This window comes from Anolis carolinensis, unplaced genomic scaffold (assembly GCF_035594765.1).
Source record: "Anolis carolinensis isolate JA03-04 unplaced genomic scaffold, rAnoCar3.1.pri scaffold_8, whole genome shotgun sequence".
NCBI classification, from domain to species: Eukaryota; Metazoa; Chordata; class Lepidosauria; order Squamata; family Dactyloidae; genus Anolis; species Anolis carolinensis.
In genome coordinates this window covers 20,333,546-20,357,394 of record NW_026943819.1, presented here as the reverse complement: position 1 = coordinate 20,357,394, position 23,849 = coordinate 20,333,546, and the positions used below count along the sequence as shown (strand labels likewise).

Genomic DNA, 23,849 nt, shown 5'->3' with positions numbered 1-23,849 from the left:
ACGAATATCTTGGATAATAAGGAGAGATTAAGGAAAAGCCTATTAAACATCAAATTAGGTTATGATTTTACAAATTAGGCACCAAAACATCATGTTATACAACAAATTTGACGGAAAAAGTGGTTCAATACGCAGTATTGTTATGTTGTAATTACTGTATTTACGAATTTAGCACCAAAATATCATGATATATTGAAAACATTGACTACAAAAATGCCTTGAATAATCCAGAACCTTGGAAAAGCGAGTCTTGGATAAGTGAGACTATTGTATATACTCTAGGCTGAGACATCAGGATATCACCAGGTTTTAGAAACATGTGGTTCCAAAATACTAAGCAAAGATGTGAGGTCATTGTATGTACGTAACACCCAGTATGTTGGAGCCCCCAGTGGCGTGGTGGGTTAAACCCTTGTGCTGGCAGGACTGATGACTTGAAGGTTGGGTTGCTGACTTGAAGGTTGCCAATTCGAATCCAATCAGGGGAGAGCGTGGGTGAGCTGTGTCTATCAGCTCCATGTTTTAACATGAGAGAAACCTCCCACAAGGATGGCAAAACAACATCAAAACATCCGGGTGTCCCCTGTGCAACGTTTTTGCAGACGGCCAATTCTCTCACACCAGAAGCGACTTGCAGTTTCTCAAGTCGCTCCTGACACACACACACACACACACACACACACACACACACACACACAAAACCCTCAGTATGTTAATGCTTGTCATTAAGGGGAAAATTAATTCACAGAGCAAGGAAAATTTATCTTTGCGTTTGCTCTTTTATATTTTTTTCTCAATGATTTGTTGAGTGGTGAATCAACACATAGGCAAATCTAATTGATCCACTTTGTTATATACAATATATATTCTGAGTGTTGTCCACAATAGAGAATCATAGCACATGCATGCATGCATGCGTGCGTATGTGTACACACACATACACATACATGGTATGATTCTCTGTTGTGGACAACACTCAGAATTATAATCAACAATGTGTCTTGAAACAATAATAAGAAGCAGCAGCCTAATTTAGGAAAGAATCGGCCAAAACATTATTAGGAAGTAAGAATTTTTAAATTACAACCTGACTCCAACAGGTATTTTGCAGTGAGGGTAGACCCACTGAATTAAACATTTAGCTGTGGATTCAGTGGATTTGTTGTGGTTAAACTGCCAGTTGGATTTTGGGCCATATTAGATGATTGCACATTCTGTGTTTCATGGCCCCATTTTTGTTCTGTGGCTAATCCATTTTCACCCTGACAGCAACAAATATGGGTTCTTATCCTTTTCCAGAGGCCTGAGTTGCTTTATATATTTCACTTGACCTAATTTCTCCTATTCTTGTGAATGAAATAAGAGGCTTCTTCTTAAAGAACATCATGCTGGTCATGCCTCAGGCTTTGCTGGCACCTCCACTTCACAAATACAAAAAAGGCAACAAGAAGGAATTTAAATCACCATTCCTCCTAATGCCTCAATGAATAGTATTCAATACAAAATAACTTAAATTTTGCAAAACAGCCTGTATCATTCTCTTGCAAAACGAGGGTCGGTGAGCAGTATTTGCATACTGTTTTCGTTTCTGAATAGACATATAGATCTGAAAAGACAAGAAGCAGCACTTGCCATTCACTCTCTTAACCAATGCTACATAAGAAGAAATAAATGTTGAGTTTGATTGTGGACTTTTGGGCAGTGGAAAAAAGTAATACCAATCCAGTAATGAGAATGAAAAATGTTGTTGACGCAGACACTGGTAGAAAAGGATGAGAGGGATCCATGTTGGATGATAGTGCAGGAAAAAGCACAGTAAAGCTAGGCAGTTTAATCTCATTGAACTCATTCGTCTTGAATGCTTCTATGCTGAAATCATTCTTCATTTTATTACCCAGAGAACCAGTTTCCCTCCAGAAAGTAATTTTCCATATATCCTCCGAAAGAAGACCTTTCATCTTAGCAAAATAGCACATTGCTTGTTTTCAAGCCCTGTAGATTAGTCTATTTAGAATTCCCGGCTGCTGAGAAAGCCATGGCTCCTGGAAGATAGTGGCTGTGTGTCTGTGCATGCAAGAACATAGGAACATACATTAAGAAGTCCACAGGCAGTTCATGAGTGGCGTAAGTCTCTCCCACACATTTTCCACCATCACCTTGAAATACTGGAGATCATTTGGGTTGGACTGGATGGCCCATGATGTCTCTTCCAACTCTACTATTCTATGATTCTATGATTGATCGCTGCTACGATTAGTGGACCTTATCTTCCTCCTTGAATTTGCCTAATTGTCTTTTAAAGCTTTCCAAGCAGGTGGCCATCAATATGTGCCGAATAGGGAATTAATTCTTCTCTTTTTTTCCTGAATCTCAAGCAATCACTTAGGAATATCCTTGATTCTTGTGTTATGAAATAGAAGGAAAATGTCTCCTCATTTGATTTGTCTGTGTGTACACACCTCTGTCATATCTCATAGAATCATACAGTTGGAAGGGTGCCACAAGGGCCATCCAGTCCAACCCCCCGCCATGCAGGAACACATAAAGCATCCCTGGCAGATGGCCACCCAGCCTCTGTTTAAAAAAACCTGTACCACACTCCGAAGCAACATATTTCACTACCAGACAGACCTTACCATTGGAAGTACTTCCCAGTGTCTAGGTAGACTGCAATTTTCCTGCAATTTGAATCTACTGATCCCAGTCCTAGACTCTAGAGCAGGGGTCCTCAAACTTTTAAAGGAGAGGGCCGGCCCACCCTCCTTCTGACTGTTGAGGGGCCAAATTATCATTTGAAAAAAAAAAAACCGAAAAAATTCCAATGCACACTACACATATCTTATTTGTAGTGCAAAACAACAACAATAACAATGAAAGACCAATACAATATTTAAAAATGAAAATAATTTTAACCAACATAAACCTATCAGGATTTCAATAGGAAGTGTGGGCCTGCTTCTGGCCAATGAGATAGTCAGGTTAATTAGGATTGTTGTTGTTGTTGTGTGCCTTCAAGTCATTGCAGACTTTGGGCGAGCCTAAGTCCAAAATTATTTATTTATTCATTTACTACATTTATTTACTACATTTATATCCCACCCTTCTCACCCTGAAGGGAACTCAGAGCAGCTGTATGTACATACAATATATTATATTATTAGCATAGCACAATATTAGCATTATATATTACTATATTGAACTATACCAATATACTGTAATATTATATGTAATATATAACATATAATTAATATTATTATATGGTATTATTATTAATATTACATTGTATAAAATGATAATATTATTATCAATATCATACCCTGTTTCCCTGAAAATAAGACATCCCCAAAAAATAAGACCTAGCAGAGGTTTTGCTGAATTGCTAAATATAAGGCCTCCCCCGAAAGTAAGACCTAGCAAAGTTTTTGTTTGGAAGCAGGCCCGGCGCCCGCCAAACAAAACACCAGAACTTGCAGGATCGGTAAATGTACACACCAGTTGTACATGGAAATAATGGTAATAATATATTAAAATGTTATATTATTTATATTTAGACAGTAGTAACAAGACATTCTTGACAGAAGTCATAGTTTGTCTGGTTTGGTTATGCTGGTTTGTGATGACAACTACTGTACAGTATATAATAAATGTTCAATTTTTTTGTTCAACAATAAATGTGAATTCTTCTTCATGGAAAAATAAGACATCCCCTGAAAATAAGACCTAGAGCATCTTTGGGAGCAAAAATTAATATAAGACACTGTCTTATATTCGGGGAAACACGGTATGTATATACAATATATTATATTATTAAAACTGATATAAAAATATTATATTATAAATGAGGACGGGGACCAGGTAAATGACCTTGGAGGGCCGCATCCGGCCCCCGGGCCTTAGTTTGGGGACCCCTGATCTAGAGCAGCAGAAAACAATATGAGATCCTTTCAAATATTTAAGCGTGGTTATATCTCCTCTCACTTTTTCTCCCAGCTAAATATACTCAGCTAATTCAGGTGTTACTTGTAGGGCTTGGTTTCCAAATCTGTGATTATTTAAAAAAAAAATGCCATCCATTGAAATAATCACATCTATTCGTTGCTGTTGATAAGTTATTGATGCTCAGTGTTGCTCCCTGCAAAATAGTAAGGAATAGTTGACTGTATTCTTTGTCATGCACTGCCATCTGCTGTTTAGAGAATGCACTACCTGTTAAGATTAACCAAAAGTATCACAGTACTGCACTGAGAAAAAGGTTTTATTTGAGTTAGACGGTATTTTCTGTTTTTAAAAGCCTGTATATGTGTGTGTGTGTGTGAGGGGGGGGGGGATTTGAAAAGAAACACTTCAGAAGTAGACAAATATCTAACAACTTCTGGGAGAAAAAGAAAACCCAAGGAAGAATAGAGATGTTATGTTAGGGCTTTTCTAGTCTAGCTATTTAGCACCTGTTTCAAACACAGTTTCTTCTTCATCTCTTAGTTTATTAATTTATAATGCCTTTTTTCAAAATGAACTGTTAGTTGTAGAAAGGTGGAGGTGGGTGGCAATTTATGGAAGACATTGTATAGTAGGCTTTTGCAATGCCAGATATTAGACATTCTTTCATTTAAAAAGCAATTTGTTAATGGACTCCAAATGTCATGTTTTGCTTACTTTGCGGCCTTTTAGTAGCCAAAAGTAATAACTGAGACAACTAAGGTCATATACTTCTCATTCTGTGCCTCTTGTTGTAGTGGTGGTTGTGCACCTTTGTTTTTTTTCCAACTGATGGTGAACCAAGCATTGGGCTTTCTGGGCAAGGGTTGTTTAGGGGTTTGCTGTTGCCATTGTCTGAGGCTGAAAGAATGTTATTTGCCCAAGATCAACAGTGGGCTTCTGGCCAAGCCAGGTTTTGAATCCTTTTCTGAATCCTACTTTGACATTCAAACTAGCACATTACATAGACTCTTACTGTGCCTCTATTTTTCTTCTTTTTTATTCTTTCTGGATAAGCTAGAAGAGGCCACTGTGTCCTTATGCCAAGAAGACAGGGAAAATGGGGCCGGGCTGTGGCGCAGCTGGCTAGTAACCAGCTGCTATAAATCACTACTGACCGAGAGGTCATGAGTTCAAAGCCCGGGTCGGGTTAAGCCTCCGACCATTAAAAAAAAAAAATAGCCCCGGCTTGCTTTTGGCCTAGCAGCCCCGAAAGACAGTTGCAACTGTCAAGTAGGGAAAATTTAGGGATGTTTTATGCGGGAGGCTAATTTAACTAATCTACAACACCATAAAACTGCTCACGAGGAAAAGAAGAGGAAGAACAGCCACCAATGGACGGTGAAGCAACAGCTCCCCCTGTGGCCGGAATCATGAAGCTGGAAAGATGTTAAAAATGCCTCTGTGTCTGTCTAAAACTGAATGTTGTTTGTCTGTTGGCATTGAATGTTTGCCATATATGTGTTCATTGTAATCCGCCCTGAGTCCCCTTCGGGGTGAGAAGGGCGGAATATAAATACTGTAAATAAATAAATAAATAAATAAATAAATAAATAAAATGAGGAGGGCTTGAAATAAGTACCCAGGGGGCTGTATCTGGCCCTCGGGCCTTAGTTTGCCCATGCCTGCTTTAGATCCATTTGTGTCTAATTGTATCTGTCTAGCTCCCAAAGCATTATTCCATTTGTGATCCTGAAGTTTTCTCTGCATATTATTTTCACCGGTGGACTCGAGTTTTCAGACTTGTATGATTCTGGTTCTGTGGCTTGAAAATGGGTTTCCATGGTGATACAGAAAGTAATTGGTCTAAAGGACATTCAAGAGAGTGTTTATGTATGTTTCTGCTAGACCTTTGTGATGGAAGATGGTTGTCACTGCGGGTCACAGCCATGAGCTTGTGTGTTGGTTCATTTGAAAGAGGTTTCGGAGCCTATTAATTTTTGGAGCAGTAGTTTATGAGAATGTCACTGGGCAGCTTATGTCAAGGGGAAGCACGGGCAGATTGGTTGCCAGAGGTATAGCCCTATGACCTGTCCACTTCTGACAAAATGAACCCAGAAGCTCAACCTTCCTCTATGAAATAGCCCAAGGTTGTCACATAAGTCTTAGTTGGCATGGTAATGAGCAATCAGCATGCTCCTTAAATCTACATTTTGCTTTCTGTTAGTAAATCTGCTTATTTGCTTCACCCGTCTATTAGAGTCTCCTCCTCCATTCAGTAGGATTTCTCATTTCCCTAATGGACGGCCTCTGCTCTTTTGCATTCAGAACAAATTCAAGCATAATTAACACTAGACTAGAGTATGGGAGCTCCAGTGGCGAAGTGTGTTAAAGTGCTGAGCTGCTGAATTTGCAGACCGAAAGGTCCCAGGTTCAAATCCCTGGAGTGGAGTGAGTGCCCGCTGTTGCTCCAGCTTCTGCCAACCTAGCAGTTCGAAACATGCCAATGTGAGTAGATCAATAGGTACCGTTCCGGCGGAAAGGTAACGGCGCTCCTTGTAGTCATGGCGGCCACATGACCTTGGAGGTGTCTACGGACAATGCCGGCTCTTCGGCTTAGAAATGGAGATGAGCACCAACCCCCAGAGTCAGACATGACTGGACCTAACGTCAGGGGAAACCTTTACCTTTTTAGAATGTGAGCACTGGTTGCAAGAAAATCTGACATTGTGTTTATTACATACATGAAATTGAATTTGGCGAAATAAAGCAATTTCTGGCTTGAATGTGTAATCATGACTTCTGTCATTATTATCCAGATCTAAAATTATAAGGACAGTTGCAGGCGATAAACAATTTCTTACTGCAAATGCACTTCTAACTCTTGAAATTTAGACATCCAGAGCCCAGGAGTGCAACCAAGCTGTGAATCTGAAATTTCAAAGGCATATGTCAGCATAGCGTCAACTCACAGTTTTAGGTATACAGACAGTCCCCAAGTAATGAACAATATAGGTTTTGGAGGTTTATTCTTAAGCTGAATTTGTATATAAGTTGGAACAGGTACATTTTTAAGTGTAGCTCCAGCCAAAAAAGCATATTTTTGGATAGCATAGGGAAGGGTTAACACCCCAGTGGTGTTGTTTTGATGTCATTTGTAAGTCACATATTTGTAACTTGAGGACTGTCTGTATATTAAAGAGATGGGATGGGATGGAAAAGAGAATGCTCAAGAATCTTCCCATGTCACCATTTGAGCTCATCTTTCCAACATTGTAAACAGTGCTCCCAAGTTGTTGTTGAAGGCTTTCATGGCTGGGATTACAGGGTTGTTATGTGTTTTTCGGGCTGTATGGCCATATTCCAGAAGCATTCTCTCCTAACGTTTCACCTACATCTATGGCAGGCATCCTCAGAGGTTGTGAGGTATAATATAGTGTTCCCAAGTACCACTCCACAGAGGTGGCCTGCTGTGGTTTAATCTCTTTTTTCATAGGACCAGAGGAATCTTTTACATTAGAGATGGGCAATCTGTATCCCTCCAGATGTTGCTAGACCCTGACCATCAACCATGCTGATCTGGGCTGACAGAATTGACTGCAATAGCATCTGTTAGTCAACAGGTTGCCAATCCCTGACCCATCAATTATTTTATTTGAGGAGTAAAAACAATTTGGTACTGTCCCATTATCTGGGCAGAGGCCACAAGGGAGCGCTAGATAGAGAAAGATTGTCAATTTTACAGAGTGTGTGTGTGCATCCACACAACCATTGTTTGTGACAATCGAAGTGGGGAGGGGAAATAACCAGCAAAAATGGGGAAAATGTTTTTCCTTCTTTGACTCCCCCCCCCCCCCCCCAAAAAAAAAGGACTATCCTTCTCTGTCTAGGCCTCCTTTTGGAATCTGCCTGGATAATGGAACAGTACCAATAATTTTAATATTTTGATATCTATAGATTTTGTCATCACTGTATTTTTGGTTATTGTAATATTTGCTAATACAGTAGAGTCTCACTTATCCAAGCTAAACGGGCCGGCAGAAGCTTGGATAAGCGAATATCTTGGATAATAAGGAGGGATTAAGGAAAAGCCTATTAAACATCAAATTAGATTATTATTTTACAAATTAAGCACCAAAACTTCATGTTATACAACACATTTGACAGAAAACGTAGTTCAGTACTCAGTAATGCTATGTAGCAATTACTGTATTTATGAATTTAGCACCAAAATATCACAATATATTGAAAACATTGACTACAAAAATGTGTTGGATAATCCAGAATGTTGGATAAGCGAGTGCTGGATAAGTGAGACTACTGTATATCCTGCAGGCTGAGACATCAGGATATCACCAGGTTTTAGAAACATGTGGTTCCAAAATACTAAGCAAAGATGTGAGGTCAGAATTCAGATCCAGAATGTTGGATAAGCGAGTGTTGTATAAGTGAGACTCTACTGTACTTAGAAATGGAAGTTTCAGTATAGCAGCACAATAAAATACAATATTGTTGTCTACCTCATTAATGCCCCTTTCATAGAAAAGTTTACTGAAGAAGTAACAAAGGAATTCTGGAGGTCTAGCGGTTCGAAAACATGCCAATGTGAGTAGATCAATAGGTACCGCTTCGGCAGGAAGGTAACGGCGCTCCATGCAGTCATACTGGCCACATGACCTAGGAGGTGTCTACGGACAATGCCGGCTCTTCGGCTTAGAAATGGAGATGAGCACCAACCCCCAGAGTCAGACATGACTGGACTTAACGTCAGGGGAAAACCTTTACCTTTACTAGCACCTGACAAGTCTGGAAACTGTCCCCTGGAAATCATTGCCCATCCCTATTTTGTCAGCCATTCGCCATTTTGAAATGTCTCTGCGAAATTACACTCAAAGATGCAGTTGAGATGGAAATAATTCAATTTCTTCCTTCTTCACTTGTTCAGTCTTGTGTTGATCAGATGTAGTATGCAGTATGTCTCTCACCACTTGTGTTGCAGCTGTTCTCCTGTCTATTTTATTGTTCTTGGCAACGGAAATATTAATTTGGCTCTGACGGCAGGGAAAAGATACAGGCATATTTATATGAATTGCTTGGGTCAATTTTGTATAATGTTCACCTCCTTTCTCTCTCCATCATCTACATCAATATCTTTATCACAGCATTAGCTATCTGTGCACAATGCTTATGAGATGGTAGGAATTGTTGAATATACCATTAACAGTTGCAATTTGTTTAAAGATCTGCAAGTGAGGATTTACACATTATTTTGTTTTTGAGCTCTTTTTGTTCCGCATCCATATCAGTGTGGAGTATTCCAGATGAGGGATAAGATAGAAGCTGGAGTAAATTCTTACAAAGAGGACCTGGTAACCTAGCAACTGCTTCAGAGCTGATTTAACTCTTTCCCTGATTCTAATGGCAAACTTTTGTTTATTAGGATGAGATTTTTAGCAATAGAACCAATAAAGTGAAAATGTAATATTGGGTGATGTTGAAGGTGGTGGTGGTGGTGATGATAGTTGCTTGGCAAAGACTCATTTATGTTTTACCATTCACAAAAAAGAGATTGGTAATTGTTTTGGGCATATACTGTCACATGTACATTTTGTACTTTAAAACATAGTAATGATTAATAATTACTTCTGGATTGATATCCTTTTGTGAATAGTAGTATTGTTAAAATAAGTTGTTTTATTTTACAGGCCTTTATGTAAGTGAAGTCCTCCTCCTGTTCCCCTCTTCTCTTTCTTCCAGTTTTGTGGAAAATTCAGTTAGTGCTGGACATGAAACTAGCCCCCTTTCCCCAAAGGCTATAGTGGGTGGTTGTTGGAAAAACGTTTGGGTTTTTTGAGAGATACAACATGGGATGAACACAGATAATGTATATAACTTCACAATAGACAATGCAGGCATTGAAATAGTTCATTTTTTAATTTGTTGGCTCATTCATTAATTAGAAGGGGAGACGTCAGTTGAGTAATCAGAATGCTAGGACTTAAAAAGGGAGTTTTAAAGGAACTAAACAAGATCCCAAAGTGTGAAGATATATTATTGAATCATGATGCTAGCGTTGCCCATGCCATTGTTTTCCCCATTTCTATGTATGCTTGTGAAAGCTGTGTAGTCAAGAAAGTTGATAGGAAGAGAATGAACTCATTAAAAATTTTGTGCTCTAGAAAATATTGCAAATAGCTAAAAAGAGGAATAAGAGGATTCTGGAACAAAAAAAGAAGCCAAGATGACTGAACTGAGACTGTCATACTTTGGCCATATCACAAGAAGATATGACTTGCTAAAAAAGACTTGATAAGGTGGAAGAAGGCTGTAGCCAGGATTTTGATTCGGCGGGGGGGGGGGGGGGGGGTGCTGGGATTTTGCTTGTGGGGGGGGGGGTGAGTCTGGGTGGGAGAGGATCTACCTTAGCAAACCTTTTGTATTGTTATCCCAATACCCCCATGCATATGGGATATATTGAGCATGGTGATCAGATCATGATATGAATAAACATAACAGTTTAAATAATAAATGTAAGGCCTTTTCGCAGACCACTCTGAGAATTTTGGGGGGGCTGAAGCCCCTCAAGGCCCCCCCCCCACGCCTACATGCCTGGATAGAAGGCTATAGGAAATGAGGAAGATCACATTGCAAATGAATAGACTGTCAAAGAAACGATACCGAGTCTATTGAACTTGAGCAGAGCTGTGTGACTTGGAGATCTCTCATCCACGGGGTCGCCTTAAAAGGAAGTTGTCTTGTTAGCAGTTGACCAACAGCAAATGCTGCCTTTGGGAAAGTTATGTTAGTTTCAGTCCTCTTGAACTGATGAATGAAATAAATTCCTCTCCAGCTTTACTTTTCTTTGGTAGCTATATCTTCTTGGATTGGAAGATTAAAAGCATGGACTATGTTGCTTTTGTTTGGTTATATGAAAGCCACTCCTAGAGACATTTTGGTTGAAGAAAATGATTTTTTAAAAATAATAACCTAAAATATGTCATTCTAAAAAGTTGATCTGACTTCAATACCAAAATATGTGGCAATAGAAGCTTTTGATGGCTATGACACTCTAGATAACCACTGCCCCTGATGATTTCGACTTAACTAGCACTTTAGCCCAGTTTCCTACAGATTTTATCCATGATTTGATCATGATGTACTGTATGTATTTTTATAACTTGTTTTATTGTTGTTTGATTTGTTTTACTGCTTGTTTTATATTGTTATGACCGGGCTTGGCCCCATGTAAGCCACCCCGAGTCCCTCCGGGGAGATGGGGCGGGGTATAAGAATAAAATTATTATTATTATTATTATTATTATTATTATTATTATTATTATTATTATTATTTTATTATAACACAGCAAACAAGATAGATATGCTGGATTTCATATCACAAAATCACAAGTCGAACACTTCCCAAGTGTCTAGGACTGTGTGATGTATTTTTGGATGATGCGTGCAGATCCCAGTAGGGTGGCCTTTTGCAGTTGGCAGATCGTGATTTTGGCAATGTCTATTGTTTCCAAATGCCGGCTGAGATCTTTTGGCACGGCACCAAATGTGCCCATCACCACCAGGACCACCTGCACTGGTTTCTGCCAGAGTCTTTGAAGTTCAATCTTGAGGTCCTGATAGCGGCTGAGTTTTTCCTGTTGTTTTTCGTCAATGCGACTGTCACCTGGGATGGCGACATCAAGGATCCAAACCTTTTTTCTTTTCCACAACTGTGATGTCTGGTGTGTTGTGTTCCAGAACTTTGTCAGTCTGGATTCGGAAGTCCCACAGTATCTTTGCGTGCTCATTTTCCAATACTTTTGCAGGTTTGTGATCCCACCAGTTCTTTGCTGCTGTGAGGTGGTACTTGAGGCATAAGTTCCAATGAATCATTTGGGCCACATAGTTATGCCTCTGTTGTAGTCTGTCTGTGCAATTTTCTTACAGCAGCTGAGGATATGATCAATGGTTTCGTCGGTTTCCTTGCACAGTCTGCATTTTGGGTCATCAGCTGATTTTTCGATCTTGGCCTTAATTGCATTTGTTCTGATGGCTTGTTATTATTATTATTATTTTCCTCTTCCTAATTTTTGGTTTTAACAATCATGTCAATCTGTGATGTGAGCTGACACTATGGTATTTATATGTTGTGTCAGAGCCTGTTTCTGGCAGCCCTTTGGATGTCAGCAGCAGTAAAAGTTGACCGTCTTCTTTTATTAGGTTCTTTTCCAGTAAGCTGTGAAACGTGCAGCAGTAAGTGCTTGGTTTTTGGTTAGATGCTAAGACTGAATATATTGGCCTCGGTTGCACTCATGACTTCAAGGGGATTTCATTGGCTTGTAAGATCAAGCAGGAAAAAAATCAGGAGTCAGACACCAAATGGAGTGAGATGGTGCCTTTATTTCAAGCCTCAGATGGCAGTTCCCTGCTACCTTTTTTTGCTTTCTGGATTGCAGCAGCCAACTAGTGCCTCGCCTGAACGCTGTCCCTGCGTGCATCCTCTCCCTCCCTCCCTCGCTTCTCTTGGCATTCGGTAAGCTCCGTGGCTCATCTTGTGGGACCTTTCCAGCATAAGTGGGAGCGAAAGAACGAAAGGAACAGCTCTGATTTTTCTGCAGCACAAATTGAGCATGAAATGGGCAGTGTGGAAAAGGCTAACAGGGTTACGGAGGGAGAGCGCCATCCCTATTCATAGCCACGTTCATCCAGAGAAACATTGCAGTCTGGCAAAGGGGTGATCAAGCGCAATGTGGGGATTTTAATTTGATTTTTGCTCGACTGCTGTTCCTGCGTTTTGGAGGCTGATGCCTGGAAGGTTTTTTTTAAAATTAGTTGCTGGGAAACTAAGGAGGGCCTTGGATTTCTTAGGCCTTGGCTAGAGATTCTAGCCATGGAAAGAATCACTCATTCTAGGGAGGGTAAGTGTAGGCTGGAAGGGCAGCGGTTATTTTTTAAAGCATCTTTTCAGGCATTTTGAAATGCATAAGTTCATAAGGCTACCAATGTCTGGAGAAATATTTTGAGCATGGCAGCATTTAAAGGTGACTATAAATACATTTTTAAAATTAAAATTACTATGTGCAAGTTTCAAATGTAACCACAAGGGCTTTTTAATAAAAATGTTTGCAGACTGAAAAACTGGGAGACGTGATAAAATGCTCAGACTGTTCTCCCTGTTCACTTCAACAATTAACTTCTTGATAGTCTAATATACTGGCATGCTTAGTGCATATAGCTGTTGGAGTGATATATCAGTAAAATAACAAAACAAAAAGAATTAAACTACTTCACAATGCTTTGAACACTGGTTTAATCTTTTCTGTCTTTTCTATAAAAAGCCATTTGCAGAAAACATAGATTTTTTACTTTTAATTTTACTGTTACTATTATTGTGATTTATTTACATTGAGAAAAATGTCTTTGTGTCTGCTTGCTTCAGTTCAGAGTCCCATGGGTATCTACAACTACTTTTAATACTATGTGAGTAAAGTGTTCACACTCACATGGGACTTTTTTGAAGCAAGCTACAAGGAAACCCTGTTATGAACGTTGTTTTACTGTTGGAAATGAGTTTTAATTGATGCAGATTAAATTGTGATAAAGTGTATGTGATAAAGACATATGAGACATGCTGCTTCTTTTTTGTAGGTTCCTGTGTTTTCTTTAGTAGTAGGACATAGATTTGTAAGCAAAGTTTGAACAACATGGAACTCATTGATCGTATTTTTTGTTTTATCTGAATTGTCTCCAAAGATGCTCTCTAGCACAACACAGTGTTGATAAGTTTGCTGTCTCTTTTTGGTTCTGTCTTAGAAAAGGTTTTCCTCTGCAATATCTAGTTTCTAATTTCCATTTGAGCATGTTTTCATGCGGTTTAAAAGTTGATTTCCACAGTGTTATTTTAAAGACATACCTAAGCATGCCATTGGATAGTCACATCTACATAGAATAAGGAGGTAGTGAGTTCTGTACCATATTACTAGTTTCTTTGTTTGTTTTTTAAATGAGGTATCAATTATTACTGCAGAAGCAGGGCTCACAGTTACATTCAGCTACAAAGTCAGAACAGAATGGTTTCATGTTGTGTTACCCTTATCCAGACCCCCCCCCCCCCCCAAATTGCATATAAAAGTATAATATTGGGATGATGAGAGAATGACACATTTATTTTCTGGTTGTTCAGTGTACACAAACTGCTTCATGCAGAAAATGATTAACATATTTTGTATAAAATTACTTTCATATTACATTTATAAGGTATCCCGATATCAGTGGCTCTTAACCTGTGATCTGTGGATCCCTAGGAGGCTGCAATGTTCCGATAGACTTGAAAATTGTGCTGCCCACCTCTTCCTCACATTGGACAGGCCATATGACAGCAGGAAAGGCAAAGTCTGGTTGTCTGGTCCTCCACATTCCCTGTTATGTGGCCACTCGGCTTCAGGGAGAGAGCAAACTGAGTCACTGTGACAGAGGAGCAGACAAACCTGTGCCTTTATTTCTTTTATCTTTCCCAGGATCATGTTATCCTATCCAACACTCCTGGGCGAACCATCTTAATGTGCTCCTTGCATCTCAAAAGTTCTAAGTTCCAAGGAGTCTAAACCTCCTCAGCTGATGATGTGTCTACAACAATTGGATTATGAGAAGAACAGTGTTCCCTCACTACTTCGCGGTTCACTTTTTGCGGATTCGCTGTTTCGCGATTTTTCAATAAACTCTAAAAGACTATTATAAATCATAAAAATTACAATTTACAGCCTAAGGAAGGGAGGAAGGAGAAGCCAAAGGGAGAGAAAAGGAGCCCAAGTGGCAACGGGAGGAGAAGGAGGCGATTTATCAACACACGATTGGTTGAAAAAGACTTAAAATAGTGTATAACTACTAAAATAATGTCTAAATATTAAAATAAATATAGTGTCCCTACTTTGCGGATTTTCACTTATTGCGGGTGGTCCTGGAACCTAACCCCAGTGATAAGTGAGGGAACACTGTATTGTCTATTTAAAAAGCAAAAACTGAAACAAACCAAAAGCATTTACTAAGGTTGGCATTATTCCACCTAGTACAGAAGACTAGAATGCTATGTGTTGCACAATGAGTGTGTCCAGATATAACTTATGAAAGGTACATAGTTGTTAAGAGGTACACGAAGCTGAGAAATATTGCTCCCTCCTCACCCAAATTTACATAATTATGTCCATGTAATACAACCTGTCTTGGCATACTCATTTTGTGGATAATGGTTGTTTACCCAACAACCAACCTGACATTAAGCAAGTAATATTTGGTAATGTGGACTTGTGTTTTTTTTAGCTCTGAAGTCTTTGTTTCACTGTAAGATTGTCTAGTTTGGGGACCACATTGATACAAAGATTGTTGACAAAGAATGCTTCTTGTATGGTAACAAACATAGTCTCACATTACTTGATATAAAATAATCCTTAAAATTTATTGGAGGTTGGAATTTTTGTATTCCTGGCCTGTTCCTGTTAACTGATCTGGTTTTGTTTCTTCCTTCTTTCCTTCCTTCCTTTCTCTCTCGTCCTCTCTTCCAATTTCTTCTTCACTCCTTCCAAAAAACTTCTCTACTTCTTGGATCAGCTTTCACTCCCCGAGGAACAAAATGAAATAACGAGGAATGGCTGCGAGTCCAAGGAACTTGTCTACCTTGTACAAGTCTCCTGTCAGGTAAATTGCATATATTTTCTTCTTTTTGATTGTTAGGAAATATTACTTAAGCTACTTGCTATTTTAAAGTTTCCCTCATTTTATGTAGTATGGTGAGAAACATACTGAGTTTTAATAAGATAGCTACACAAGAACAAGTGCTTATTGCAGTAATATTGCCAAGAAAATCCTGCAATTGGGTCACTTTAGGTCAGAAATTACTTGGAAACCACATAAAAACAATAGTTCATAGATATATAAACAAATATGTCCCCTTTGTATTTTTTTAAAAATGAGTGAAATATCAGTAGAAACAATTCAGGATCATTTTAATTCATGCAGATATAACGTTGGTTGAAATGTAAAATAAAACCTGATCATCCAAGTGTAAACTCAAGTACTTTGCTTAGGAGAGTTGACAGCAGTCTGTCTTGTGTTTTGGCTGAAATTGCTTCTCTTAAACTTCTGGTCACTGCAACATAGTTTACAAGGGAATATACAGCACTTCACTGCTTTCATCCTCTCTGTCTGCAGGGCAAGAGCTGGATTGTGAAGCGGAGTTATGAAGATTTCAGAGTGCTGGATAAGCATCTTCATCTTTGTATTTATGACCGGCGCTTCTCTCAGCTCTCAGAGCTTCCCCGCTCAGATGCCTTGAAGGACAGTCCAGAGGTAAAACTGAAGCCTATGTCTAGTTGTGAGAAATTACTGTGTGAAAGGGGACATATAGATTCTTGGGCATCAAAATACCTTCTTTTATAAGATTTGGCTGAACTTAATATATCAATGATTTGAAAATTGTAGCTTGCTTTTTTCCCTGTGGCAAAATTAAATTTGGCAGAAAGTTCTGATAGAAAAAAAATGTTTGATATCTTGTACCAACAGAATCATTGTATTTCTTTTTCACTTTCTGTGTAGCTTGTCACTCAAATGCTGATGGCTTACCTGTCACGCCTCTCCGCCATAGCAGGCAACAAGATAAATTGTGGACCAGCCCTCACATGGATGGAGGTACTGTAGAGCAAAGAGCTTTGTGTCTTTAATATGCCTGCTCCTTTGCTGAATGCTTTTTATGTATGACCATAAAAGCTGGAAATGGAATGTGAGGATACAGCATTAAATGAGAAATCTCTCTTGATTGCTGTTTCCTCTATTACGGTATGCTTGTTGGTATTGCAGAGAGATCAATTTTCTTCTCCTAATTGATGTATCTGTATGATACACATGTTCCCCAAATTCATAATTATATTTCTAGATCTGTGGAGGCTTTCTGGATTAAAATGGTTCTCTTTCAATGTGGGGGCCCTTTGACACTATTTAACAAAAATGATCACTTAGCTGCTTTGAGTCTCCTTGTGGAGAGAAAAAGTGGGGTATTATTATTATTATTATTATTATTATTATTATTATTATTATTATTAAAATAGACATAGGGTGAAATAAGTTTGACAGGTGTTTCACCTGTAAAATCCACAGCTCTGCTCCTCTTATCAAAGAAAGCTGAATGTATTCAGATTATTTTGGAGAGCTAGTGTGATGTAGAGGTTTAAGCATTGGGCTACAATTCTGAAGATGAGGATTCAAATCTTTGTTTGACCATGGGAACCCATTGGGTGACCTTGGGAAAGTCATACGTCCATGTCAAAGTCAGGTAAAGAGAAACTCCTAAATAAATCTTGCAAAGAGAATCCTGTGATAAATCCACCTGTGGGTTGCCATGAATTGGAGACGACTTCAAGGTGCATTGCAACAAATGCGATTATCTACCCAAGCTTGTTGCTTTCAGGTGTTAAGAGAAGACCGGGATAGAGGCTATAATGAAATAAAATAATGTCTATAGTACAGTTTTGGTGTGATCATCCTTTCCAAATCAGCATAATTTCTCTCTTTGTTACCAAGAATGGTAATGTAGATGTCTGTTAGAGCATTCTGCTAATTTTGTTAGTGCTGTCATTCACAATAGAAAAAGAGCTCTGATCTATAGAAAGTGGAGTTATTTGTGGCCATTCCTTTCCTGTTTTGGTCTCTAGTGCTTATGTTGTACTTGTGCACTCATTCTACTTAGAGCCCCTCAAGCTCTGCTGTCTTTGTAAATCAGTATGAAATCCCTGCAAACAGTCAATAAGATAAATCTGCAGAGCTGCTTGTCTTCATTCAACCGCCTCACATCTATCATATCTTTTTTAACAGATTGATAACAAGGGGAATCACCTCCTCGTCCATGAAGAATCTTCCATTAATGTTCCTGCTATCGCAGCTGCCCACGTTATCAAGAGATATATTGCTCAGGCAGCAGATGAACTGTCTTTTGAGGTAAATACTTGGAGGAATAAATTTTCCTTATACAAGTAGTCCCTGAGTTACAAACATCTGACTTACAAATCACTCATAGTTAAGGACAGTGGTGCGACAACAGGAAGTGAGCGAAATCTATCCCTTTGAAGGGAAAGGTGTCTCTACTGAAGCTTTATTCCAATCCTTGTTTCCACAACAAGCCAGGTTCGGATCCTGCCTACCTTTGCGACCACATTTTCCCCTGTGAACCAGCATGGGCCTTAAGATCTTCTGGAGAAGCCCAACTCTCGCTCCCACCACCATCTCAAGCATGGTTGGTGGGATGAGAGAGAGGGCCTTCTTGGTGATGGCCCCCCGGCTCCGGAACTCTCTCCCCAGGGAGATTAGGCTAGCACCCACTCTCTGTACCTTCCGTAGGGACCTAAAAGCATAGATATTCCAATGTGCATTTGCAAATTATCAGACCGTGTCTATGATTCCTAGATCCAATTAACTGCCAGACTGAATTCAGCACTTTGCCCCAGCCCTGGCCCATGCCAAGCCTCTCCCTCTCTAGTCTTGATATGTCCATTATAGTCCTGGTTCTAGTTGTTGAGACTGGTTTTGATTTTAATGATGTTTAAATACTTTACTGTTTTTGGTTGCTTGATTGGCTTGTTATAATAATAATATAATAATAAAACTTTATTTATACCCCGCCACCATCTCCCCAATGGGGACTCGGGGCGGCTTACATGGGGCCATGCCCGGGAAAAATACAATATAACACAATATAAAAACAACATATCATAATACAATTACAACAATACAATAAAGAATCATATACAGTACAACACAAAATCCAAAGAGCAATATAACAGGGCAGGCCGCACTGACACTCAGTTAAAACTCGGGGTGAGAAAAGGATAAGAAAACGGATAAGAATAAAACCACAGGGAACTAAGGAAAAGATAGCAGACAGTCTAGAGGATAAATAATGGGGGCGTAACAAAAGCATGTAACAGTTACTCTCCGAAAGCACATCGGAAGAGCCATGTTTTTAGATCTTTCCTAAAGTCTGAAAGAGTGGGGGCTTGCCTGATTTCAATGGGCAATGAGTTCCATAAATGGGGGGCCACAGCAGAAAAGGCCCTCTCCCTAGTTCCTACAAGGCGGGTCTGGGATAAAGGCAGTGGCGACAGGAGGGCCTCCCCTGACGATCGCAGAGATCGAGCAGGTTTATGGTAGGAGATACGGTCACGAAGGTAGGTGGGTCCCAAACCGTTTAGGGCTTTATATATGATGGTCTGCACCTTGAATTGGGATCGGAAAATGAACGGAAGCCAGTGGAGCTCCTTAAACAGGGGAGCAGATCTCTCCCTGTAATTCGCCCCAGTTATTAATCTGGCAGCCGAGCGTTGGACCAGTTGTAATTTCCGAGCCGTCTTCAAGGGAAGCCCCACGTAGAGCGCATTACAGTAGTCCAGTCTAGAGGTAACTAGGGCATGGACCACCGTGGTCAAGTCAGACTTCACGAGGTATGGTCGCAGTTGGCGCACAAGTTTGAGTTGTGCGAAAGCCCTCCCGGCCACCGCCGACACCTGCGCTTCAAGCGTCAACGCTGAATCCAGGAGGACCCCCAAACTGCGGACCTGTGATTTCAGGGGGAGTGCAACCCCGTCCAGCACAGATTGCCACCCAATACCCCGATCTGCTTATTTGTGTTTTTAAATGTGTTTTTATTTGGTTGACTCTGTTTTATTGGGCTTGGTCCCGCTTGTAAGCCTCCCCGAATCCCTTCAGGGAGATGGTGGCAGGATACAAAAACAAAGTTTCCAGTGGTCACAGGGACAGCAAGTGAGGTATCTCCTCTGAACAGGGGCACAGGCAGCAAAATAAATGCCACAGGGATGTTATCCCATTCCTATGCTATCCAAAGCTTGTGTGTACATAAATATGTTTGCTGGAGTTACACATTAAAAATGTACTTGTTCCAACTTACATACAAATTCAACTTAAGAGCAAACCTATGTTGTTCGCAACTTGGGGACTGTCTATAAAATGAAGATAGAAGAAATGTTACATGATACAGTTTGGGATTTCAGAGTGGACATATTAAATCATCCAGTATAGTCACTGAAAGCTTGTTTGGGTAGCCTTTAAATATATGAGACCCAAAATCTGTCCATTAGTGTTTTACTCTCATGAATGTATATCACTGTATATAGAGTAACATTGGTTATTACTTATGTAAAAACATGTACAGTAGAGTCTCACTTATCCAACACTCGCTTATCCAACATTCTGGATTATCCAACACATTTTTGTAGTCAATGTTTTTAATACATTGTGATATTTTAGTGCTAAATTCGTAAATACAGTAATTACTACATAGCATTACTGCGTATTGAACTACTTTTTCTGTCCAATTTGTTGTATAACATGATGTTTTGGTGCTTAATTTGTAAAATCATAACCTAATTTGATGTTTAATAGGCTTTTCCTTAACCCCTCCTTATTATCCAGCATATTCGCTTATCCAACATTCTGCCTGCCCATTTATGTTGGATAAGTGAGACTCCACTGTATAAGGAGTTTGACAAATAATTTGGTTTCTTTGTGAATCTCACATCACTTATCTGAATGCAGTCTTCCATATTTGTGAATATGTGGCCCATACATTCCAATGTCATGTTTTTATCTTGCATTTAAAAACAATCACACAGTTAAATTTGTATTGTGAAATAAGAGATTAAACTGAAAAAAAATATGGATATAGTATGTCTAAAAGGCTCAAAAGGCACATACGAAGAATCTTGCATATATTGAGTTTCGCTGGTGTCACTTGCAAGCACTGAGCGATTCGTGCAAACTAATATAAATGTTTTATACAAGACAAGTGGTCTCAGAGGATATTTAAATGTCTCTTCTCATCTTTCCTTCTTTCTGATGAAACATTACATTTCCTTCTTATATTGCTAGGTTTAACTTAATGGGGCATGCCTTTGAAAGGTGACCCTGAAGTTCATAGAAAAAGGGAAGACTCAAAGAGAACAAATATACAAATGAATACTAGATTCAAAAGTAGCAGTTCATTTGTTCAAGATCCTTTCTCAAGTGATTTCATTCTTCCGTGATGGCTCTATCTCACTTTTAATCATAGCAGCTTTTGGCCTTTTCACTGCTATCAAACATAATTCTCCTTATGCATAGATTACAATGTGCGTTGTGAAGCGTTTGCAGTGCCTTCACTTATATTTTAGATTTTACAAATGCAGATGCCATTGCCAGACTAGGAAGTGTTACCTTTTAAATGTACTCTATATTTGGGTTTATTTTTTAGTCTAACAGGACATGTGCCTTTATCCACAAGGATGAAAAAATATATATGATAAGAGTGTACATTTTTCATTTCCAGGTGGGAGATATTGTGTCTGTTATTGATATGCCCCCAAAAGAACTGACTACATGGTGGAGGGGAAAGCATGGGTTTCAGGTATGTTCAGTGATTAAATTAGTCATAGATGCTGGTTAAGTTTAGGCAGTTTCAGTAGTTTCCATGTTTTATGCTGGAGCCTCCGGTGGCTTAGGGGATAAAAGCCTTGTGACTTGAAGGTTGGGTTGCTGACCTGAAGGCTGCCAGGTTCGAATCCCACCCAGGGAGAGTGCGGATGAGCTCCCTCTATCAGCTCCAGCTCCATGCGGGGACATGAGAGAAGCCTCCCACAAGGATAGTAAAACATCAAAAACATCCGGGGGGTCCCTGGGCTATGTCCTTGCAGACGGCCAATTCTCTCATTCCAGAAGCAACTCCGGTTGCTCCTGACACGAAAAAAAAAGTTTTATGCCTTTCCTAGAAAGTTAATGTGCTTAACAGTCACCACGTCCAGTTTGTTCATGTTTTCTTCTCTTTCTTTCATTAAAAAAAGAGAAAATGTATAGAAACAAGGTTTAAAAATGAAACTATTTTACAACTTTCTGTCCTCCTTGCATTGAGAACAATGAAAATGGATCTTTTGCAAACATTAGTTGCAGGCTGGCAGTTTAAGAGACAAAGTATGATATATTAAAGGAAAGAGATGGAGGAAAAATACCAGAAATGATCGGTGGTGACATGTAGCCCTGCGGACCATCAGGAAGGCAAATGGGAAGAGTTAGGAAAGTGGAAAAAAACCTTTAAATAGAACATACTTGAACAACAGGAGTGTTGCACAAGATAGTGAAATTAAGAAATTAAGGGATAGCAATTAGATGGAATGTTTTCTTGTACTAGAGCTGAGTTTATACTTTTGATAGAAACTAACTGCCAAGTGCAGAGATGATTATGGAACTTAGGAAAGTTACTTTTGGACTACATATCCCAGAATCCCCAGCAAGCATGCTAACCTAGGAATTCTGTGAGTTTTAGTTCAAAAAGGTAATTGGTTGAAGGTTTAGATACCGACACATCTGTGCATGGTCCTAGAAATGTAGGAAATTTGAAGACATTGATAGAATGTCAAATTGAGTTAATCAAGAGTGATTTGTAGTTTTAAAAGATTTCCTCTCAGTGGTGTGGTGTTGTGTAAATAGCTGTTTATTTTGAAAATATTAAGAACGTGTGATTCTGTTCCAGTGTTGTCTTAAATATGCAGCTGATTCGATATGTCCTTTTTTCTTTCTCTCTCTTTTTTCTCCCTTTGCAACAGGTGGGATTCTTTCCTAGCGAATGTGTGGAACTAATTAATGACAAAGTTCCTCAGTCTGTGACCAACTCCGTGCCAAAACCAGGTATGAGTATGTACATTTTAAACTATATAAATACTCTGCTTTACAATATTAATTAGGTGCTTAAAATCTTTCAGTGTTAACATAAAAGCACACACACACACACACACACACACACACACATATATATATATATCTTTAGTTATCTTGATTTTATATATGTTTTATAAAGTATTAAGATGCAATTAAACTACATCTGGACTGGTTAACAATTAATGCTTAGTGTGAGACGTAATATTTCATCTGAGAGCAAGTCTTTTCAAATTTACATATGGAGGAAGTTGATGCCTTGCCATTAAAAAGAATGCTGAAAGATTGCCATCAGCATTTTCCCCCTTCGGTTTGACTTCCAATAATTCTTGGCTTTGAAGTTTGAATTCAGAAACTAAACTCGCTGCTTCTCACAATTGCATCTTCTTGTCTTGTTAATAATGACATTTTTGTTCAGTTTTGTGAACTTATATCTTGGCTTCCAAACTAAGGACTTCAAACCTTGATCTCTGTGGATTTTCTTTTGTCCTAAACCTATTTTGCCACAGGTGACTTGTGTCATCTTTTATTACTTTCTTCTCATTCCAAAATCCACACAATTGTAATGTGTTTTACCTGAACTGTAATTTGTTTTTGTGGTTTTACTTAATCTGTGCAACCTCTAGATTGACTAAAGCATATCTGCATATTTTTTTAGAAACAACTTTAAAAATATTTTAAAATATGTATTTTGTTCTGTTTGTAGTCTGTTTTCCAGAAATGGACTGTAAGTCTTGCAAATATGTGCGTATTTAAGACAAAGTGTGCACTTTCTGTGTTAGTGATCTTTCCCACACAGAGGCTTATTCTTGGGTCTTATTTGTTGATAACACATTTCAAAAAAAGGTAAACTTATCTTGGGTTATGTTTATTGTTAAGAAAATCTTAAATTCCAATGGCAGTAATATAGCTCCCTCCAGCTTTTGACCCACTTACTGAGTTTCTGCTTGCTTTCGAGAGAAATTGATTATTCCACTCCAGAAGTATGGCCAAGATATATGAGGCCTATTATACTGCTGGCAAAGTAGTTGTACCGAAATGAAGTTATGCAGGAATGAAAACATGAAATACCAAATGGGTTTAAAGCACAGCTTGAAATGGAAATTTAGCAGAATAGATATGAGACAATGTGTCTTTTTGGAAAGTGGAAGTCTGGATGTGAAGTCAATAACTATTGGAATTGTGGCATAAATAGT

At 39.0% G+C, this 23,849-nt stretch overlaps 1 protein-coding gene across 5 annotated transcripts in view; it reads left to right on the top strand.

The window, feature by feature from the left end:
* The window catches only part of arhgap32 (Rho GTPase activating protein 32), a 169,347-nt gene that overhangs the window by 85,301 nt on the left and 60,197 nt on the right, over positions 1 to 23,849 (top strand). For all 5 annotated transcript variants that reach the window (XM_062960952.1, XM_062960953.1, XM_062960950.1 and 2 more), the window contains 6 exons: positions 15,517 to 15,603; positions 16,117 to 16,254; positions 16,501 to 16,593; positions 17,773 to 17,895; positions 21,275 to 21,352; positions 22,545 to 22,626. In XM_062960952.1, the coding sequence (XP_062817022.1) occupies positions 15,517 to 15,603; positions 16,117 to 16,254; positions 16,501 to 16,593; positions 17,773 to 17,895; positions 21,275 to 21,352; positions 22,545 to 22,626 (601 nt within the window). The remainder of the gene's footprint in view (positions 1 to 15,516; positions 15,604 to 16,116; positions 16,255 to 16,500; positions 16,594 to 17,772; positions 17,896 to 21,274; positions 21,353 to 22,544; positions 22,627 to 23,849) is intronic.